Source organism: Trachemys scripta, chromosome 6 (genome assembly GCF_013100865.1).
Source record: "Trachemys scripta elegans isolate TJP31775 chromosome 6, CAS_Tse_1.0, whole genome shotgun sequence".
NCBI lineage: Eukaryota > Metazoa > Chordata > Testudines > Emydidae > Trachemys > Trachemys scripta.
In genome coordinates this window covers 38,876,081-38,897,921 of record NC_048303.1, presented here as the reverse complement: position 1 = coordinate 38,897,921, position 21,841 = coordinate 38,876,081, and the positions used below count along the sequence as shown (strand labels likewise).

Sequence of the window (21,841 nt, the reverse complement as noted above, 5' to 3'; positions counted from 1 at the left end):
TTTGCTCTTTTGTTTAATAGCTATCAGACTTTGGGAAAGTAAATTCACAATCTTTTTCTTATGAACAACTGACTGAAGCAGTTCAATGGTTTGCAGATCAGTAACTACAGTTTGATTCCTTTAATCTCCAATTAGATCTAGAATTACTATCAAAACATTAAATTGCAAACCAGACCCGCATCTGTGAGACTTTCAAAAACAATGGGTAAAAGAGAGAAGAAATTAAATATTTGTAAAAATGCAAAACACTGTCAATTTTCTTACTCAAAAGAGCTAAAGAATTTAATTTTCAAAAATATACAAAGAGGGGAGCAAATTGACAAGTGTGACAAAGTTCCTCCTTTATCTTGGTGGGTCCTGCGCTTATTGGCGGATTTTCTTGCCTCAGAGATTCACCAGGTGGGTTGGGGAACAGCCCAGAGACCTTCCCCTCTGGAAGAACCCACAGTCCAGGTCAATTGGGAGGTTTGGGAGGAACCCGGGCTCACCCTCTACTCTGGGTTCCAGCCCAGGGCCCTGTGGACTGCAGCTGTCTCTAGTGCCTCCTGTAACAGCTGCATGACAGCTACAACTCCCTGGGCTACTTCCCCATGGCCTCCTCCAAACACCTTCCTTATTCTCACCACAGGACCTTCCTCCTGGTGTCTGATAACGCTTGTGCTCCTCAGTCCTCCAGCAGCACACCCTCTCAGCTCCTTGCGCCTCTTGCTCCCAGCTCCTCACACTCCCACCACAAACTGAAGTGAGCTCCTTTTTAAAACCCAGGTGCCCTGATTAGCCTGCGTTAATTGATTCTAGAAGCTTCTTCTTAATTGGCTCCAGGTGTCCTAATTAGCCTGCCTTAACTGGTTCTAGCAGGTTCCTGATAACTCTAGTGCAGCCCCTGCTCTGGTCACTCAGGGAACCGAAAACTACTTATCTAGTGACCAGTATATTTGCCCTCTACCAGACTCCTGTACCCCACTGGTCTGGGTCTGTCACACAAAGGACAGCTGTACAGAACAATAAGGATCTTTGATTGGTTTGTAGGTAAAGAATGTGAAGAGCTCCAAAATAATAAATCAATGCAAGATTGAACTGAGACTTGAATCACTTTGACCAAATGAAATTATCTGCAGCGACGGAAGTGTAATAAAAGAGACTCAGGCAGGGGTGATAAACTGATGAGAACAGTGTTTCCAAACAAGTTTTTTTCATATTCTCCAATTCTCCATCTAAGATTCTGTTTTGGAGAAAGAGGGCTGATCTTGTCATTGTCATTTACGTACAAGATAGGTAGAAAGCTTCTTACATGTACTGAAAAAAAAAAAAAAAAAACTGCCCAGAAGAAATCCAAATCTCAACAATTTTTTTTGCATGATATTGGTACTGATACTGGGAAGCTGATGAAATTTCAGTATGGGAGAAAGATCATTAAAGATTTTCCTTTTTAGCTGTCCGTTTTAGTTCTAATATGTATATAAATCCCACCTCCTTGGTGATGGAGACCGAGAGGACTTTCTCTTTGATGTTTTGGATGTTTTTGGAGACTTGGAAGGACTTCTACTCTTCCTCTTACGCCTTTCTCTGTTAAGACCAACAAGTTCAAAATTAGGCAATGAAGATGCACAATAAATTAGACAATGGCATAAGAAAACAGATGGTTCTTAACATTATTCTTTGGCATGACAACTGGTTGACACTGTTAATGTCCTGCAACATGTTGGCCACTGCTAAGTGTATGCCTCACTGATTGTACATACATTACACAAGTCAAGAAATTTAAAGCTTCGTGTAAGTGAGAGTTTTGTGGGAGGAGGAATGGCAGAGGGAAGTAGCAGAGGGAGATTATGCTTCTTCAGATTTCTGCTATATCACATTTTGGAAGGGAATAAATTTACCTTCTCAGCCCAAACACCTCTATCAGGTGATAATGGGAACCTGATAAGAGTTAAATTTATTATTACCTATTGTCATTACAGTAAAGCCAAGGATGAGGACCTCATTGTACTAGAAGCTATTGACCTCAGCGAGGCCAGGGTCACCTATGGTCCCTCCTCTGAAGAGTTTGCAATACAAGAAATGTTCCTCCTTCAACATAAGAGCCAAGAATTATCATTATTAAACATGAATCTTTAAATTATCAGCTGAGTTGATGAGTAATGAAAGATAAACTATTACTAGAACACATACCTTAAGAATTACAAATACATACATTTTAAAGGGGAAATGAAAGAAAGCTTTTTAACTGTCTTGTCTTGAGTTTGGAGATCTAAATTTCCTCTACAGGAGCTGATGAAACCACTACAATTTACCTTGTATGGAGCTGCATGCCTTACAGTGATCTGAAGCTCAATTGTAAAATATGATTCCTGCGGCCCTGATCAAAGAAAGCGCTTAGGTATGTGCACAGATTTTAAGCATGTGAATAGTCCCGCTTCAATAGACTAATGTATTTAAACTTGAGTACGAGCTGAAATGCTTTGTGGGATCAGAACCAGAGGACCCAGTTCCACACAGTATCAGTCCCAGAGGTGTTTGTTGTAAATCATGACAGGGAACATTTTAATATGGATTAAAACATTTCTATTATTATTATTTCTCAAAGGATGACATGCTATCGTTAACAAACAATGCTGTGTAAAAAAAATATAGGACACAATAGTTGTATGGGAAGGTTGAAGCCCAACAAAATCCAACAAACACAGGAAGTTCAGATTAAGTCAGATTCTTAACATTTTATTTAAATAGGAGTTTGGTAGGGTTTTTTTTTTTTTTTTTTTTTACCAGTTACCAAAGTTTGCTATTCTAAGATCTAATTCAGGGTGTTGCTGAGTTCTCATAACTCCCTCTGACTGCACGTACAATGAACCAGGCATAAAACAAAAATAAGTTAACTAGATCTAAAGACAGTTTAATATTAAAGTAGAGTAGAAGTGATATCAAAATGGATGCCCCCTTCCTGTTGGCATTTTTCAGAACAGAAAATTGTGTCATGGTTTATTTCAGAAATTTGACCAAGCAGGACAAAAAGAGCTCAGGAGAGCTGGGAGTTTCTCAAAGAGACAATATTAAAGGCATAACAGAAAACTATCTATACAAAGGAAAGATTGAAAGAATAGTAAGAAGCCAATATAGCTCCATCAGGCGCTCTTTAATGACCTGAAAATCAAAAAGGAAGCCTACAAAAAGAGGAAACAAGGACAAATTGCTAAGAAAGAGTACAAAAGAATACCACAAGACTGTAGGACAAAATCAATAAGGTAAAGACTTTGTCTACACTGCCAACTGAATGACAAAACTTTTGTCATTCACAAGTGCTTAAAAAAGCCCCCAAAAAGACATAAGTTTTGCCACGGCAAGTGGCAGTGTAAATGGCTCATTGTCAGCAGGAGCGCTCTCGTTTCGACAACGCGAACTCTGCATGTACGGGGTGGAAGTATTTTGTCAGCAGAAGTGCTGACAAAACAGGTTTACACTGCCCGACTTTTAGCAACACGGCTGAAGAATTAAAATCCATGTGCATTTTATATAACAACCTGCTATATGGATTGTGCCAGCTCATTTCCAGACCCAAAGTCCAGTTTAGTCCGGAGACCAGAGGCCTTGCAAATAGTGATTAGCTAAGAGAAAAGCAGAATAAATAAGATAACATTGTCTTTGCTAAGATATGCTTGATCAGTAGAAATGCCAGATGTTGAAGCAATAACTGAATAATTATGTTTCATCCAATGTTTCAAATTGAACAAAGGATCCCTGTTCCTATTGTGTTTCTCCTGAAGGGAAAACAGTCTTCCCACAGATCCAACCTTGAGTTTATGAAAAATTGGCACATGTCACTATAATGATATGGCATCCTTCCACCTCCCTTCCCAGGGACCAATGACCTGCCTTACGACATAAAGGAGACAATCTCTATTGCCATATGCTTTCACTGTTTCTTTGCTTTAACCCCTAGGTATGTACCTGTTGGACAATCAAAGGAGTTGCTCCATTCCTATGGACCCCAAATCAGAATTCAACATATATATTTTATACTAATAACATTTTATCAAAGTATTAATTAAATGTTAACTTGCTAACTTGAGACCATGGTCGAGACATTATGTAACCTTTTTAACCATTAGCAACTGTGCTAACTTGTCTTGCTGCAAAACCTATCCCAGGGTGTGGAACTGCCTACCCTGTCACTTTCCCCCGCCCATGGTAAATCTATATATTCCATTGTAATCAATTGATTGAAAGTGTCTCTGAGCCTAATAAGCCAGGTGACACTCCGCTAGCGCTGTGTGTAATAAACTCCTATGCTTGACCTCTACACGGTGTGGATTTATGTCCTTCAACGGCCATGTTGCTAAAAGCTGTGTAGTGTAGACAAACCCTAAGATACAAAATGCATTACACCTAGCAAGGGACATAAGAGGTTCTATAAATACATTAGGCGCAATAGCAAGACAAAGGAAAGTGTAGGTCTACTACTTAGGGAAAGAGAGCACATGGATGACATCAAGAAGGCTGATGTGTTAAATGCCTATTTTGCTTTAGTCTTCACTAAAAAAGTTAACTGTAACAAAATACTTAACACAATTAATGTTAACAACAAAGGGGAAGGAACCCACGGCAAAATACAGAAATAATAGATTAAATAATATTTAGATAATTAGATGTATTCAAATTGGCAGGGTATGATGAAATTCACTCTATGGTACTTTTAAGGAACTAGCAGTCTCAAAACCATTAGCAACTATTTTTGAGACTCAAGGAAATGAGGTTCCAGAGGGCAGGAAAAGGGCAAACACAGTACCTATTTTTTAAAAAGAGGATCAAAGAGGACCTGGGGAATTATAGACCAGTCAGCCTAACTTCCATAGCTAGAAAGATACAGGAACAAATTATTAAACAATCGATCGGTAAGCACCTAGGGCAGGGGTGGGCAAACTTTTTGGCCCGAGGGCCACATCTGGGAATAGAATTGTATGGCGGGCCATGAATGATCACAAAATTGGGGTTGGGGTGCAGGAGGGGGTGAGGGCTTTTTTTGGGGGTGCGGGCTCCAGGGTGGAGGGCTGGGGATGAGAAGTTTGGGGTGCAGGAGGGGGCTCCAGGCTGGGACTGAGGGGTTCGGAGGGTGGGAGGGGGATCAGGGCTGGGGCAGGGGTGCGGGATTTGAGGTGGGGCTGAGGATGAGGGGTTTGGGGTGCAGGAGGGTGCTCTGGGCTGGGATCCAGGGGTTTGGAGGAAGTTGGGGCGTGGGGAGAGGCTCAGGGGTGTAGGCTCTGGGCGATGCTTACCTCAAGTGGCTCCCGGAAGCAGCGGCATGTCCCTTCTCCGGCTCCTATGTGGAGGTGTGGCCACGAGGCTCTGAACACTGCGCCGTCCACAGGCACAGCCCCTGCAGCGCCCATTGGCTGCAGTTCCTGGCCAATGGGGGGGGTGGCACTTGGGCGGGAGCAGCATGCAGAGCAGAGCCCCCTGGCTGCGCCTATGCATAGGAGCCAGAGGGGGGCCATGCCACTGCTTCCAGGAGCCGCGTGGAGTGGCCCCTGACCCTGCTCCCCGGCTGGAGCATCGGAGCAGGGCAAGCCCCAGACCCCCCTCCCTAATGGGAACTCGAGGGCCGGATTAAAATGGCTGGTGGGCCGGATCTGGCCCGCAGGCCATAGTTTGCCCACCCCTGACCTAGGGGATAATACAGCGATAAGGAAGAGCCAACATAGATTTGTCAAGAACAAATCATGCCAAACCAATATAATTAATTACATCCTTTAGGGTTACCGACCTACTGGATAGAGGGGAAGCTGTATACGTGATAAATCTTGATTTTAGTAAGTCTTTTGGCACAGTCCTGCATGGCATTCTCATAGGCCAACTACAGAATGCAGTCTAGATGAAATTACTATAAGGTGTATGCATAATTGGTTGAAAGCCCATACTCATGAAAGTTATCAGTGACATGCTGTCAAAGTGGGAATAGGTATCTAGTGGGGTCTCACAGGGGTCTGTCCCAGATCCAGTGCTACTCAATATTTTCATTAGTGACTTAGATAATTGAGTAAACAGTATACATGTAAAATTTGTGGATGACATCAAGCTGGGAAGGCTTGCAAGCACTTTGGAGGACAGGGTTAGAATTCAAAATGATGATTTTAGATCAGTTCTCCAATTTAACAAGATGAAACTCAATAAAGACAAGTATTACACTTAGGAAGGAAAAAATCAAGTGTACAAATACAACATTGGAATAACTGGCTAAGCAGTAGCACTACAGAAAAGGATTGGGGGGTATCATGGATCACAAACTGAACATGAGCCAAAAATGTGATGCAACTGCAAAAAAGGCTAATATCATTCTGGGGAGTATTGACAGGATGATACATAACACACGAGAGGTAATTTTCCTGCTCTATTCAGCACTGGTGAGGGCTCAGCTAGAATGGCATGTCCAGGTTTGGGCACCAAACTTCAAGGAAGATGAGGAAAATATGAGAGATCCAGAAGTCAGCAACAAAAATGATAAAAGGTTTAGAAAACATGACCTATGAAGAAAGATTAAAAACATGGAAATGTTTATCTTGGAGAAGAAAAATGACTGAGGGGAGGACCTGATAATTTTCAAGTACATTAAGGGCTGTTATAAAAAGGACGGTGTTTGATTACATTTTGCCCTACCCTCAATGGACATAAAGAACAATTGGCTTTAATCGCCAGCAAGGGAGATTTAGGTTAGATAATAGGAAAAACTTTCTAACTATAATGCTAGTTAAGCCCTAAAATAGGCTTCCAAGGAAGTTTGTAGAATCCTCATCATTGAAAGTTTTAAAGAACAGATTAGACAAACAACTGTCAGGGATAGTCGAGGCGTAAGTATTCATGCCTCAGCACAAGAGGGTGGATAAAATAATCTCTCAAGGTCCCTTCCAGCCTACATTTCTATGATTCTACACGAAGGCTTGGTCTACTCTTGAAAGTTATAGAATCATAGCTACATCGGTAAGGGGGATCAAAGTAGATATGCCAACATAACCCTCAGTGCAGATGCAGCTAGGTTGACAGAATAACACTTCAGTTGAAATAGCTAATGCCATTCCTCTGCTGACAGAAAAACTCTGTATGTTGGGGTATGCATCTTCACTACAGAGCTATGCCAACACTATGGAAACTAACACTATATTCCCTCTTTCTGAAAACGGAAGGGTGATAAAACCTTTATCCAAACTTTTCATTAATCACCACAAAACACAAATAAATAGGGTAGCCTGCCTAAACCTTCAGTCTTGTATCAGGGATTTATTTTGACTTTTTAGGACTAATTCTTTGACATTCTTGGATTCTAAGGATTTGTTAGGTCTTTATTTGATCTCATTTCTGATACCCTGAATACAAAACTGTCTTTATTTCCTGTTTACACAGGCTCTTATCTCCTTACTCTCAGCTCCCTAGTGGCCATCCTGAATAGTAGGTCTTAACATGACAGTGCAAAGAACAAGAAGATTAGGTGATAGTCTGAAACAGATCCTTCACTGAGTGAAAAGGGTCAAGTGAAGCCCAGTCTGGATCCTGATGCAGTAGTCTACACCATTATTCCCACAGCCAAATTTGACAGAAACAAGGGAGCAAGTGGGACATCCTCATGGAAATGAGAACTCCCACAATGATCCTCAGTCTCCCTCCGAGATGGCAGTCCACAGAATTATTCTAAAGAGGAATTTCTGCACATTCATAATTGGTTCCCTGCTTATTTGAATAGAGGAGTTTGGGGAAGGCTCTGAGATTTGCCTCAAACCAGCAGCATTCTCAGCATCACCAGAACCTTTCAAGTACTGAGACAGAGGAGGATGCATTTTGTTTTTTTTTCCCGCACAAAGAAATATCTCAGTAATGATGGCCTCTTTCAGGGCGTCCAATTTACAGAATTCAGAAGAAGAGTGACATTTCTTTCCCTTTTTGACTCTTCTTAGTCCCTGAACTGACTGGTCTCTTTTTGCACTTTGGAATTCATATTCAACTTGGCCTTCCATCAAAAAGGGCCTGCTTCTGATGTGCATGGAGAGTCCTTCTGAGCTAGCCTATCAGAAATTACCAGAAATTGGACTATCAATCCCTCTGAGCTCTTCAGGTGAAAGTGGCACTAGAGAGAACCTCACAGATAGGCAAGTTTCACTAAAGTATAGGAGGTATTGTGTCAGTGAGTCTGCCATGTACATCTTGGCTTTACGCAAAGGGCACCATTGAAGCCAGATGTATCGGTCCTCAGTTCCAAAAGAAGATCCCCTTGGCACAAATACAAAAAAACAAACCAGGATTAAACTGCACAATGCAAATTCACACTAACTTTACTAAACTACAATAAAAGCTAAGTAGAACAAGATAAATAGCTAATATTCCTCTGGCGTCTCTTGGCTGTTTTTGGCATGTAGGAAACAATGCAATGAGGCTCTAGTGGCTAGAAGTAACTGAGGAACTATATAACCTGGAGCCCAAATGGTTGGTGAGACAAGGGAGCGTGCATGCTGCCTCACAGACAAAGCTTTCTAAAGTAATCCAGTGTTCAATATAGGTGCATCTCAAGAGTGTGTCTCAAAGCAGGCAACCACCTCAAAAAAGAACTAACTATCACGCTGAGAGAGGATACTGCACAATTATCAGAAGGACCAGACTAAATCTGAAACAAACTTTTGTCAGTCCTGTTCTATGTTAATCTCATCTGTGACATAAAAAAACCAAACTTCCTGCTGATTATTTATGTCATAAAGCTAAATGCAATTAAATGTTGCTTTCCCTGGAGTTGAAATAAAACATGTAATAATTTCTGAACAGAAACAAAGCTTCAAGGTTTCCTCCCCAAAATCAATTTAGAGAGAACAATATCACAGAAAATTAAATTCTATCTTATTAATAAATGACATTGCAATACTGATGCATAATATTCAGGTTTTGTGTTATCTCATTGTACTGACAGGTTAAGAAATAGCATAGCAAAATTATCAAACAGAACCAAACCTGCTGGAACTACGAGATCTTCTTAGAGAACTGTAGCTTCTGGGAGGTGTTCTGGATCTCTTCTCTTTCTTCTTTTTATCATCACTCTCTTTGGATCTCTCTTTTTCTCTTTCCCGTTCCTTCTCTTTGTCCCCTTCCTTGTCTTTGTCCTTCTCCTTGTCACCCTCCTTCTTCTCTCTGTCTTTCTCCCTGTCCTTCTCCTTAACCTTCTCCCTTTCCCCCTCTTTCTCCCGATCCTTTTCCTTGTCCCTGTCCCCCCCTTTCTCCAGGTCCGTTTCCTTCTTGTCCCGGACTACCTCCTTCTCCTTGTCCCTGTCCTTCTCCCTATCCTTCTCTTTGTCCCTGTCCTTGACCCTCTCCCGGTCTTTGTTCCTCTCCTTTTCTTTGTCTCTGTCCCTCTCTCGGTCCTTGTCCCTGTCTTTTTCTTTATCTCTCTCCCTATCCTTGTCCCTATTTCTCTCTTTGTCTCTGTCCCGCTCCCTCTCTCTTTCTTTATCTCGGTCTCTCTCCTTCTCCCTGTCTCGGTCCTTGTCCTTCTCTTTGACCTTTTCTTTTTCCTTGACCTTTTCTTTGTTTTCTTTGTCTTTTTTCTTGTCCCTATGAAAAAGAAACATTCATTCATCACTGAAATGACCCTAATAAAAAGCTGAATTCACTCCTTTACCCTACTAATAAACGCTCAACAAAACTCATAATTCTCTCCTTCAAAAATAATCACAACTATGCAAAATGTAAATTTCCCACCCACCTCATTCCTAACAATCTAGCTTTTTTTCCCCCTGCAGCAGCTGAAGGCAGAGGTATAAAAAAGAAAGAAAAAACAATTAATCTTTAGACTGATAACATAATAGCATAGGAACAGACTATGAATAAGAGCAGTATACAGCCTATGGACATTTGTAGGAACCTGATTGCTGAAGTAGACTTTCCAGCATTTTGTGGGAAATCAGATTTTTTTAAACTTGGCTTTTAAATATTTCTTCTCATAACAATGAGGAGTCCAGTGGCACCTTAAAGGCTAGCAGATTTATTTGGGCATAAACCATGCATCTGAAGAAGTGGGTTTTTTTACCCATGAAAGCTTATGCCCAAATAAATCTGTTAGTCTTTAAGGTGCCACCGGACTCCTCGTTGTTTTTGTGGATACAGACTAACATGGCTACCCCTCTGATACTTCTCATAACAGGGAATCCATCACCCTAAAATGGACTATAGGACAGTGTTTCTATTTGTGGTTAGGTCCAGTAAAGAATAGAGACAACTGTACATTATTTTTATTGAGTCTGCAAAAAAGAAACCCTACACAAATAAAGTACAATGATTTCGATGTATATATGTGCATATTTAAGTATTTAGGAAAAATTGTAAGGGATACCAGCAGCAAGAGTTGGTGGCTACACTCTGAGGTCACCAAAAATTTTGTTGCGAGAACCCCTGCTATAGGATAACCACATCCGCAGGAACTCACAAAAGAAACTCAAATTATAAGTTTTAGTCCTAAACTGCTCCATCACACATATATACATACATATATATCCTGAACTGTGCCACAAATCCAGGATAATTGTTATTGGACTTTAAACAAGGGAAGTTAACGTACATATTAACAAAGGAGGGAAAAATATACAGACCGATGGATTCCCTGTTATAAAAAGGCAAATTTACAGGCAAAGGCAACATTGTCTTATTCTCATATAGAGGCAATTCATCAGTCTGGATTAAGCTATTAGGAGTTGGCAAGCTACCCAAAACGCAGAAACGGAGGAAGAAAACAGAAACATATGGCTCACGAAAGGATGGCAGACTGTAGAACCTGATGTCTAAATGCTGTACCTGAGGAAAATGGGATATCCACATTGTAATATTTTGTGAGAGAGTGGACAGATGCCCAGGGTGCTGCTTTGCACATTTCTTTGTAACAAACAATTTCAATATGCATGAGAAGTGGATACAGATTTTGTAGAATTGCATCTTATAATAGATGGAAGAATTTTACCATCTTTTGTATAAGACATCTATTACTTGTAGCCATCAGCAGATGGTTTCTTTTGCAGCTGGAGATGGTTACTTTTGGAGCTATGAGGCCTTTGGTTTTGCCAAAACGATCTTTTTCCTGAACAAGTTTGTTCTGTCCAAGTAATATTTAATGGATTGACAGACATTTAACTTCCCTAGAATGAGAAGAAGAATTGGGACAGAACCAAGATGGAAAGAAAAGAAAATGAGGAAGCACCCACTGGTTCCAAGGGCAGCTCTTTTAGTTCAACCAAAAAGATTTCAGCTTCCAGCTGGCCACAGAAGCTTTGATCGGAGAATGAAATTTTGCTACTGCCTTGGTGAACCTGCAAATATGAAAGTCTGAACACAAACTCTCCTTTCCCAGCTGAGAGGGCTCATAATGCAGCCATATGGACATATAAGGGGCTGAGGTTCAGACCTTTACTTGATCTATCAAAGAAGAAGACTAATTTTGACAGTTATTTAATATGAGCCAAGGCTTTTTGAAGACAAGTATGAGCCAAGGCTTTTTGAAGACAAGTTAGACATATTAGTAGGCCTGACGCGTATAATTCTTCCTGGATTGGAGGAATACATCCAGTATTTGCTTGGAGTACCCAAGTTCCCACAGATTCATCCTCTCAGGTTCTTCCACAAGAACACCTACAACTTGTCGATGTCTTGACAACAAAATGATCTCTGAATCAGAAGGTCTCTGGTGAGGAGTAGTCATCTGAGAGCAGAGGTTGCTGAAGAGGCATCAGAATCACTTTTCAGAAAATGTTCCAATCTTTTAGCCACTGAGCTTTTGGAAGCAATTGTTCCATCTTGCAGGATTGGTTGGTTTTGTTTTGGTGGTTTTTGTTTACGAGTCAGATGAAATCTGAAGATTTCTCTTGGCTGTGGGGCTCATTTGGGATGATCCCTCCAAAAAGATACCCAGTGAAAAGCTTATGTGATTGCATAAATATCTCAAAACAAATACACTGAAATTTCGGGATAAGTAAAAACTCTGTGAGGATAAATGCCAGAAGAGATCACAATAAGAGGAGCCAGTAATAGGTTTGCAAAGCCCAGGATACCTAGACTGGTTGAGAAAGATTAAGCTGCTTTGGTCACCAGTACGGGACTTACTCTAGGAGGCTCATAAGTGTAGCTAGGGCTCCCTTCAGACAAAGTCCAGCCATGTCCCCATGATCCCTACCTTTCTCCACCAGAACCAGTGTTTGGTCAAAGTTCTTTCCACATAGGCCTTCAGATGATCAAGATCCAGTGGCCAAAGGCTCTGGTGGGGACACCTTTTAAGAGGAGCCTGTGAAGACCACTGCCCCCACCAATGGGACATACCATCTAGAAAGGCTGAACAGGTCAGGAGCAGGGCAGTGCTAATACCCTGTGGCCAGAAGGAGCTAGTCATCGATGGATCAGGCCCAACCAATTCCACCATTGAGGTGCGTTGCTCTCTGACATGCTGGAGGAGAAGTGTGTGTCATGGGGAGAGAAGAGGCCAAATTACCTACAAAAGCAAGTCTGAAGCCTCCCTAAGGTAGAGCAGTGGTTCTCAAACTTCATTGCATCGTGACCCTCCTTCTGACAACAAAAATTACTGCACAACCCCAGGAGGTGGGACCGAAGACTGAGCCCACCCCAGCCCCACCGCCCCAGGTGGGGTTGGGGGGACGGGAACGGAGACGGAGGAAGCTGAAGACCAAGGGCTTCTGCCCTGGGCGGGGGGGAGGGATGTAACCTTAGCCCAGGGCGCTGGGACTTGGGACCTGGGCATTGGGGCTTGGGCTTCAGATTTGCTGGGGCCCAAGGCCAACACCAGCCTTGGCGACCCCATTAAAATGGGGTCTTCACCCACTTTGGGGTCCCAACCCATAGTTTGGAAACCCCTGAGATAGAGTATATAGAGATGCTTCTGCCAGACGGAGGAGATGGAGGCAGGACACTAAAGACCATTTTGGCGCCAAAACTTCTATCCAGTAAGCTGCGTTAATGAGTATCTGTTGATGTGCATATTCCCAGAGTGATGGATTGCCTGTGTATGAGAATTATGCTATTGTTCAATAAGATGAAGAATTAGCTTAATGGAATCCTGTAGTTGGCCAAGCCAGATAGTCAAGGGGACTGATCATGAATAACTGGATTTGGATTAGGCTGGTAACAAGTAAATATTTCATAACACAAAGATGTATAGTTTTATTTATAGGAGGGAAAACAACACCCCGAAATAACTAGAAAATTGGCAGAGCTAACACACACACGGTGGATGTCTGTTTTCTGAATACTTGCTGATTTGCGCCCAAATTCAACCCTAGTCTAAGCCAGTGCAACAACTTTGGAGTGATAGTTTGTACCCACTTACACCACGGTTGAATTTGTCATGTAGAGTAAAATTTCCAAACTTGGTTGCCTAAGGTCTGGCATTTAACTAAAAACTATCTTTTTTTTTTCCAATGATGCTGAACAACTGTAGTGACCACTGACTTCAGTGGAAGTTGAGGAAGCTCAGTACCTAAAGTTAAGGGACCCCAGTTTGAAAATTTTAACCATAGTATTTATTTTGCATAGTTTTCTTCTTGGGGAAATAAACATTATTTCAAACACCATGGAAATCTCCACATTTCTACAGCCATGAAACTGATATCACAAAGGTAGGTATAAAATAGAAATAATTTGAAAATTCAAGACAGAATAGCTTAGAGATGAACTTAGAGATTTCATTTTTCACCTGCAGTCTAAATTTGTAAAGGTTTTTCCAGAAGCTATAAACTAGATAATAACACCAACTGTTAGCAAAGAAAGCTCACCGGGAATGAGAACGACTTCTTGACTTCCGCCTTTCCTTAGACTTGGAACGTTTTTTGGGAGGACTTTTGGATCTACGCCTATCCTTCTGACTAGAGAGTGATCTATTGTGTGATCTACTCCTGCAGCAAACAACATCAGAGAATAAATACTACATTTAACCTTGAGACTTCAGAAAAGAAACAACTGAAAAAATACATAAACCATGGAAATAAATACATGGTATTTCATCTAATTATTATGCCTACCCCACAGTGAACTTTTTCACAGTTCTCCAAATTTAAAATTTGATCAGGCTGTTCCACCTCTTTCAAAACAATATACCATTTAAAAAAACTCTGTTACTGCAATGTCATAGCAAAGAATTAACACACAGAAATATCAGGAAAAGCAGAGTTATGAATCATACAGCAATTGAACCTCCTTGAATATACTGTAAAATATTAATGCATCATATTATCATCCCAACGAGGGATGATAATATGATGCATTTAATTTAAATTTAAAAAATTCAATTTGCACTAATCAGTCCATGTTGCTGGCATGCAATATAGAAACTACGCCCACTCAGTTAACATATTTTTACCACAGGAATAATTAAGTATGATTGTGCTATTTGAATTTTACTGTAAGATAAACAATTTAATTTTACAATATACTGCTGTTAAATCTATACCTTCGTATGTATACACAATATGGCTCAGTTACAATATTTTGGATCACCCTATTCCTGTGTTTAAATTAACACAATGTTACATTTAATAATGTTTTCTCTTGCATTTCTTCAATCATTCAATGTGTGGACAGGCAATCTTAATTTTTGCATTTTCTACACCCAGAAAGAATCAATCTCCTATGTAACACAGGCCACAAAATTTCACCTAGCAATTCTGGCATCAAAGTTCCTAACTTCTGGTTCAGTTAGGGCATATCTTTTAGAAAAAATATCCAATCTTGATTTAAAACACATCAAGCAATCAAGAATCCACTATATCCTTAAGTAAGCAGTTCCAATTAAAGGTACCATGATCAATCACCTCTTAACCTTCTCTTGAATAAGCGAACTAGATTGAGCTTTTAAAGTCTCCCAATGTAATGCAGGTTTTCCAGACCTCAAACCATTTTTCTAGCTCTTTTTCAAAGCCTTTCCAATTTGTCAATTTTTTTTTTTTTAAAATAGAGAGATCAGAACATAGTTTTCCAGTACTGGTCTCAGTCTGCATAGGTATAATCATAGAAAAAAAATGGGGTGCAGAAATACAATAGGAAGAATGTTATTCAACAAAAAAATCAGTAGAGAGAAGAGACAGCCAGGTAGGATTGATTCTAGGTGAATTGCTATCCCTACCCATTTCACACTCCCATCCCATTTAACACAACTGTATCATTTTGCATGAACAGTATCTATTAGGTAGATTTTTTTTCTCCCTTGCATTTGTTCTTTTCTTTTTTAACTTCCTTAACTTTATTTTTCCCTTTCTACCACCATGATTCTTATCTTTTGTCTTTTTCAATTTGACTTTTCTATGTTGGGTAAATAGTTATCTTTTTTCCGCTCCATTCTCTGTCTTTCTTTTCCTATGTTATTTTGTCTTCTTCAAGGTTCTACATCTGGCACCATCAGGGCTAGAAAAAAGTGCAGTATACACATACTGATGGACACAGCACTTAATTTTTACAATCCTCTAAAAATTAATTACATTTTCCCCTGCCTCCAAGTCCTATTCAGTTGGCTCATGGTAATTAAAGCAATTTGGCTTTACAGGTTTAATCTAGCTTGGCTTTCCAGCCTTAGTACTAACATACTTTTAAAAACTCTCTGAAACCTCTCAAGTGTTTTTTCTGAAAAAGGTGGCAGATCCAAAACATATGATGGTGTGATATAAAGTTTTAATAGTCCTCATTTTGGATTATCTGCCCAACCTATCTGTGGCTTTGCACTTGGGTATAACATGGCCATCTCAAATCCACGCTAATAAATCCTTTATACCATATCATCATATATTCTCTCTGAGTCTGTATATATGACATTCCAATATAGTATATGCATTTACTGAATGCCAAATCATAGAAATAAATGCAAATAGATTTATTCCAATGTACAGACACTTAAGTAGAAACATGCTTGACTTATTTCTGTATAAACATACTCAGTATGCAATCAGATTGGTGTAGAAAATGACATGCTGTGATATTCTCCACATTATTTTCAATAAATTATAATTTACTGATTTGAACCTTTTTTCTTTTAACTCTGAAAAAAGTACATCCGCTCAGAAAACTTTGTACTAGAGCTGGGCAGGAAATGTTTGTTTGTTTTTGTCCCACAAGAATTTTCAAGATTTTGAAAAGTTTCCTGTCCCAAATCAGGATGAAAATCTTGAAAATGTTCACAAACCAGAAATCTGGGAGGTTACGGTAGAAGAAGGATTGGATCAGACAAATTCATTTAATGAATTTTAAAATGCTTTGTTTCAATTTCAAACTTTCGCTTTTCCTTTTTTTTAAACATATAAATTAACTTCAATTTAAAAATTAAATGTTGTGTCAACCCCAAAAAAGGAACTTTTGTTTAGAAAATGTCAAAATTTCAAGACTTTCTTTCAAAAAAATACCAAAACAAAAAATTCATCAACACCTTTCCCATGAACAGTTTAGGATTTGACAAATCAGCATTCTCTGACAAAAAAGAAGTTTCATCAAAAAATTCCAGATCAGTTCTACTGAGTTTAATATTTTAGGGACCAATTTTAAGTTGCCTTGCCCCATCTAAACTTACCAAGGAAAGTGGAGGTTGACAGGAAGCAATCATGTTTATTACTGTCTAAATCCTGAGGAACAAAAAGATGCACAAAATGCCAGCACTCCCTGTGTTCTGCAATTCAAGATGCATACTCAAAAGAGGGTAATACCAGGGGAAAGGTTAGGGTTGTTTTGCCTACAGCTGTGTTTCACATATTAATGTGGAATAGACTGTCAACTAATTCCAGCTCACTTAGAATAAGACCTCTGTGATTGATGAATTTGAGATGAAAGTAACTCGGGAATGACAAGCCACCAAGAAACAGGGAATGACTGAGGGAGGTTTATTCTGAAAACGCTGTTGACTCTCTGCCAGGATCAGAATGATCTTTAGTTCAATAAGTCCCCAGAACTGACTTCAAAATAAATCCATCATACTACTATGCAAAGCATTGGATTCAGACATTTATTTACCTGTATCTAATTTTGAAATAGGCAAGTGAGAATTTGGCTCTTAAAGCATAGTCAGTTCTGAGTTATCCATAGACAAAAGAATCTGAAAATTGTAGTGTGTGACATGTAAAGCTTTCCTAAAGAGAAAAAGTTGTCTAGTTATGTGCCTACTGTCCCAAATAGGCATTCAGCAAGTAATTGATTGTAAAAAAATAATTCTTCAATCTTCTAACATCATAGAACACAATCTCTGGTTACACCTACTGGAACAAACCATAAAACTAAAGCCAACCCTTCAGCGGTTGACAAATCGCTTCTCTTTGGTAGTATATGGATGTGGTGAGTCCCTATGGGTCACCTCATTGCCCACCATGGAGTTCTGGTAGTTGCCACGTGACAGGACAATGCATTCAGGGGCATAACACAACTGCAGATGCAATACTGAGGAAACAACTTTAAAAAAAAAAAAAAGTTACTTTACATTCACTTCTATGCTAAATTTCTCTCACTCTTTTGCTATCTGAGGTAGTGGGTACATAACCTTGATTATCTAAATGGCTCTGGGAATATTTCTAAGTTTCAGAGAACAGGAATTCTGATTTCAGGAGACATTTCCAAAACTGAGATAACAAGAGAGTTTACCCTTGTCTCATTTATGGGTAAAAAAAAGTTTTCAGGTAATTTTTTAAGAGTATACAGACAAGTTTTCTTCCACTTTTAAATAATTTGGAATTTAGAACCTAGCCAAATTTTAAACCTTGAAAATCAAAACAAATTCTCAGACCAAAATAGCGGGGATTAAGTATGAAAAAATTTAGCCAGAATTGGTGCGGGGGTTTTGTGTCAGAAGCATTTTCAGACTGAGTCCATTAAGTAACATTTATAATTTTGGGATGCTAGGAGTATCATACCAGTAAAAGCTACCAAACCATCGAACAATCCATCAATAGAAAAAAAAAAAATCTGACTACATTGTCCACCAGCAAAACAATTAATTGTATCACATTCTGAAATCCAGACCTTTCAAAATTTAACAAAAAAATCAAGCTACTAAAATGTGAGCATTTTATCTTTGTCTGCTCTAAATCAGTCCTGTATCTTTTCAACACTGTCCAAAAATAGCTTTTCCATGATGATTATCTGGTTTTGGGGAATGAAAATCTGCCCAAAACACAGAACGTTCTTATTTTGGTCCAGTCAACAGTATCAGGTAGTTCAATAAATCTCTCCCAGCAGAATTCAAAGATAATCTCAAAAGCTACTGCCATCAAGAAACACAGTGTAATCTCTTAGTGTAAAATGGAAAGTATTCTCACCTGCGTTTTGAGTGTGATCTTTTCCTTCTAGATCGGGATTTTGAACTAGATCTGGACTCTGAACGAGAATGGGAACGAGATCGACCGCCTTTTCTTTCACTGCTCTTTCCAGACTCTGAGAGGAAAAAACCACTTTGCAGTGTAAGCTCAGAACATTTAAAGATCCCAGTTAACAATCTGGCACAAGTGGAATGTACCACATATAGTGCAATGGGCCTACTCTCTGCACATCTTCCTTCTTTGCAAAAATCCTTCAGAAACATCCAAGAAAGTCATTGCATATACTCGTTGAGTGCAGCCATCCTGCAGCAGTACACATAAACCAGATAATTATAAACAGCTAGCTGAGTAAGGAATGGGATTTATGTTGCTGCCACAATGCACAAGATTACAACATGTTCTCTTCTTGGCTTATTCAATTATATAAATTACTTTTTCTGAAAAAAATTAACTTCTGAGAATAGACAAAATTCAGAGAGTAGTAATTTTGAAAACGTGCACAAAAAGTTAAATGACACTCAGCACTCAAAGCACTGTATAAATAATAACTACTTAATCCTCACAACCCTCTGGAGAAGTAAGTAAAGGTATGATCCAAAAACCCTGTAGTAAATGGAAAGTTTTCCATTGACTTTGATGGGCAGTGAATCAGGTCCCATCTGATGATACTATGAGTAGTATTAATGCATTAAAGAAATAACTAGGAAATTTTAGAGTGTTGTGTCTTCCAGTTTTGTACAAGGCAAATAATTATGCAGCATCTAGGTTTGTTAATGATAATGAAACATCTCAAAGGTCTATGAAAAATCTTCATTCTTATCTTAATTACAAGTTTTTTTAAAAAGATAAGCCAATTCATATTCTTTAATGACAAGCAGAGGACAACAAAGAACTGATAGAGTGAAAAATATAATGTCTGTAAAGCACTTTGAACATAAAAAAGCACTAGCATTAAGCATTATTAGGTATTATAATAGTATTGACTTCACAGTTTTAAGCTATTGACAGCATTCATTGAAAACAAAATATGTCAAAACAAATTTGAAAAGAAACCTGGAACCCACTGGCTTGTCACATAAGAAAATAATTTTGATTATTCAACTTTTACCAAAGACAAATACTGCTCATCCTGGGGGAGTCCTTTTCTCTGTCTGAAAATGCTCTATAAATGCATGTCAAGATACACTGTTTGAGATATACTTGTTTCATCCTAACTAGCGAACATAATGGATTTACCTGGCTCAATAGCTGCCGATATGAAAGACTGGGCTTCCCTTACTCTCTTCATCACTTCTTCCAGCTCCTTGGCAGCAGCTTGTGGAGTCATTTCAGGAGGTTTCACTATTGCATTATTGGAGTGATTTATTCTAAAGTAAGGAACAAACCTAGCTTTAAATTTATGCCCGTGCACACTTTGTTTTAAACTTGATTAAAAAAACAAAAACAAAAGCAAAAAAAAAACAAACACAAGATAAATATACAATGCACCCTATCCAAAATTAGCGTGTTTATAGATTTTTTCCTTATAATCACAATACAATTCAAGTATTTACACGTAGTACCTGGTTTTTATTGCCTAAAACCTTTTTTACCTTGAATAAATGCATTAATACACATGGTGATGCCCATATTTGTGTGGCATACAAGCATATTTTCAAACAATACAAGAGTAAGAAATTTAACTTTTTTTTTTTTTAAATTATTAAAGGTAAAATTTATATCCTGAAACCTATTCACCACATAAGCACCATATTTAGGGCTTAATTAGAGCTTAGCGCAGGTTATCTACACGGTGATGGATTTCACTCTCAGAGATTAAATATTAATATAGGCTGCTCTGTTCTACACTATACCCATATCCAGGGGAAGTCATATTTCACTCTTGAAAGTGTAAAACAACAGCTATCAAAGGCTACAGAAAGCAGTACCCTGCTAATACAGGCCTTGCAAACTGCTTTGTATGGCAGACCTCCACAGATGAGAGGCATAATTACAGACATATTTATAAAGATACTGAGAAATCTTTCGTTCAGAATTCATTTGGATATTTTCAGTTTAATTTCTTACTTCAGTGGCCTGTCTCCAAACATAACTCCATTAAAGGCAAGAGCACGAGGTACAGAATTTTGGTCTGCGAATTCCACAAAAGCAAACCGTGTTGGTTGTGTCTCATCACCTGCCATTCGCACAAACTTCACTTCTCCAACTTGTTTAAAAAATTCAAGCAGCTGATCTGCTGTTGTAGTCTAGAAAAAGTCAAAAAGCTCAGGTGAAGTAAAATATGTAATGAAAAACACTTATCCAACATACCAAGTAACCTAAGAACTTCAGAGATTAGAAAAAATATTTCATTAGTCAAAGGCAACATGAACCAAAACGTTTACATTTCTTTCCTTCCCCATACAAGTTATTTGGAAACTAGCCAATTTAGAAAAGGGAGGATAACATTTTTTTTCTCCACACATCTAAAAAGTCTGCTTCTATTTAAAATGGTGCCACTAATACGAAGATATTTTGAAAGGGTGATGTTTGGAAATTATACATTATTGGGAAAAAAAAAAAAAAGATGTTTCTGGATCAACCATTTTAACAGAGGTATGTTAATCCAACAAATTAAAATAATCAAGGAAAGGAAAGGTGAAAATGCTTATCCTCCCCCTTCAACTGCCTGTAGAAATGAAGGAAAGGATCACTGCAAGCCCTGAACTCATCATACCTGTGAATAATTAATGTATTTCCATACAGATCTGCTTTTTTCAGGGTAGTTCATTTGAAATCATCCATTAAAAAGCAATTTATTTACATTTCAAATTGAAAAATTTCATTTGCATTACATATACTGATTGAAAGTGCATCAAAATAATATTTTTAATATTTTTTAAAAATGTTGTTTCTATCTATTCACCCATCCAGGGTTTTAGAATGGAACTCATCACAGTAGTGACTTTCTACTTAGGTATATTGTTAGGCAAACAAAACAAAAGCCACATTTACTCTTGATTGAGTGGCATTTTCATATTTAAATAACCCTCTGATAAATAATTGGCCATTTAAGGAAGAGGACTTCATTTCCCTGTTATGGATACAGAGGACTTTTCATACTAGATTATACAAGTCCACCAAGACGAGCCTCCTGTGATGGCCAATTATTCATACTTGAGAAAAAGGTAAATTCCTTCCCCACAAAGCAATGCTGCACATGGATGGGGGGATGACACTAATTCCTTCATAATCCCTGAAGTGATCAATTTATTTATTCTGATACAGATCATCATTATTTCAGAATACACAGTGATAAAACCATCAAAATCTGTAGTATTTGTTTCTTTGCAGCAGTGAATTCTACAGGCTGTCTTCTCCCTTTCACCCCATGCCATTTCCCAAGCAGCATTCACAACACAACTAATAACCACAAAAGTATCTTCTTCTATTTATTTGAATTATCTTCTATTAGCTTCTACTTTTACCATGTGGAACAAACTCATTATGCACATATGGGTCTTTTCAAAATTGTTTAAGATTATAAATCACACTGACATGGG

The 21,841-nt window shown here is 38.8% G+C and overlaps 1 protein-coding gene across 5 annotated transcripts in view; it reads right to left on the bottom strand.

Moving 5' to 3' along the window:
* Positions 1 to 21,841, bottom strand: part of SREK1 (splicing regulatory glutamic acid and lysine rich protein 1) — a 59,393-nt gene that overhangs the window by 8,693 nt on the left and 28,859 nt on the right. For 4 of the 5 annotated variants that reach the window (XM_034774290.1, XM_034774291.1, XM_034774292.1 and 1 more), the window contains 6 exons: positions 20,367 to 20,545; positions 19,536 to 19,666; positions 18,300 to 18,414; positions 13,791 to 13,910; positions 8,980 to 9,576; positions 1,471 to 1,566 (listed from right to left, as the gene is read on the bottom strand). In XM_034774290.1, coding sequence (XP_034630181.1) covers positions 1,471 to 1,566; positions 8,980 to 9,576; positions 13,791 to 13,910; positions 18,300 to 18,414; positions 19,536 to 19,666; positions 20,367 to 20,545 — 1,238 coding nt within the window. Of the gene's footprint in view, positions 1 to 1,470; positions 1,567 to 1,946; positions 2,071 to 8,979; positions 9,577 to 13,790; positions 13,911 to 18,299; positions 18,415 to 19,535; positions 19,667 to 20,366; positions 20,546 to 21,841 lie in introns of those variants that run through there. The other variant, XR_004646211.1, reaches the window with a different exon arrangement.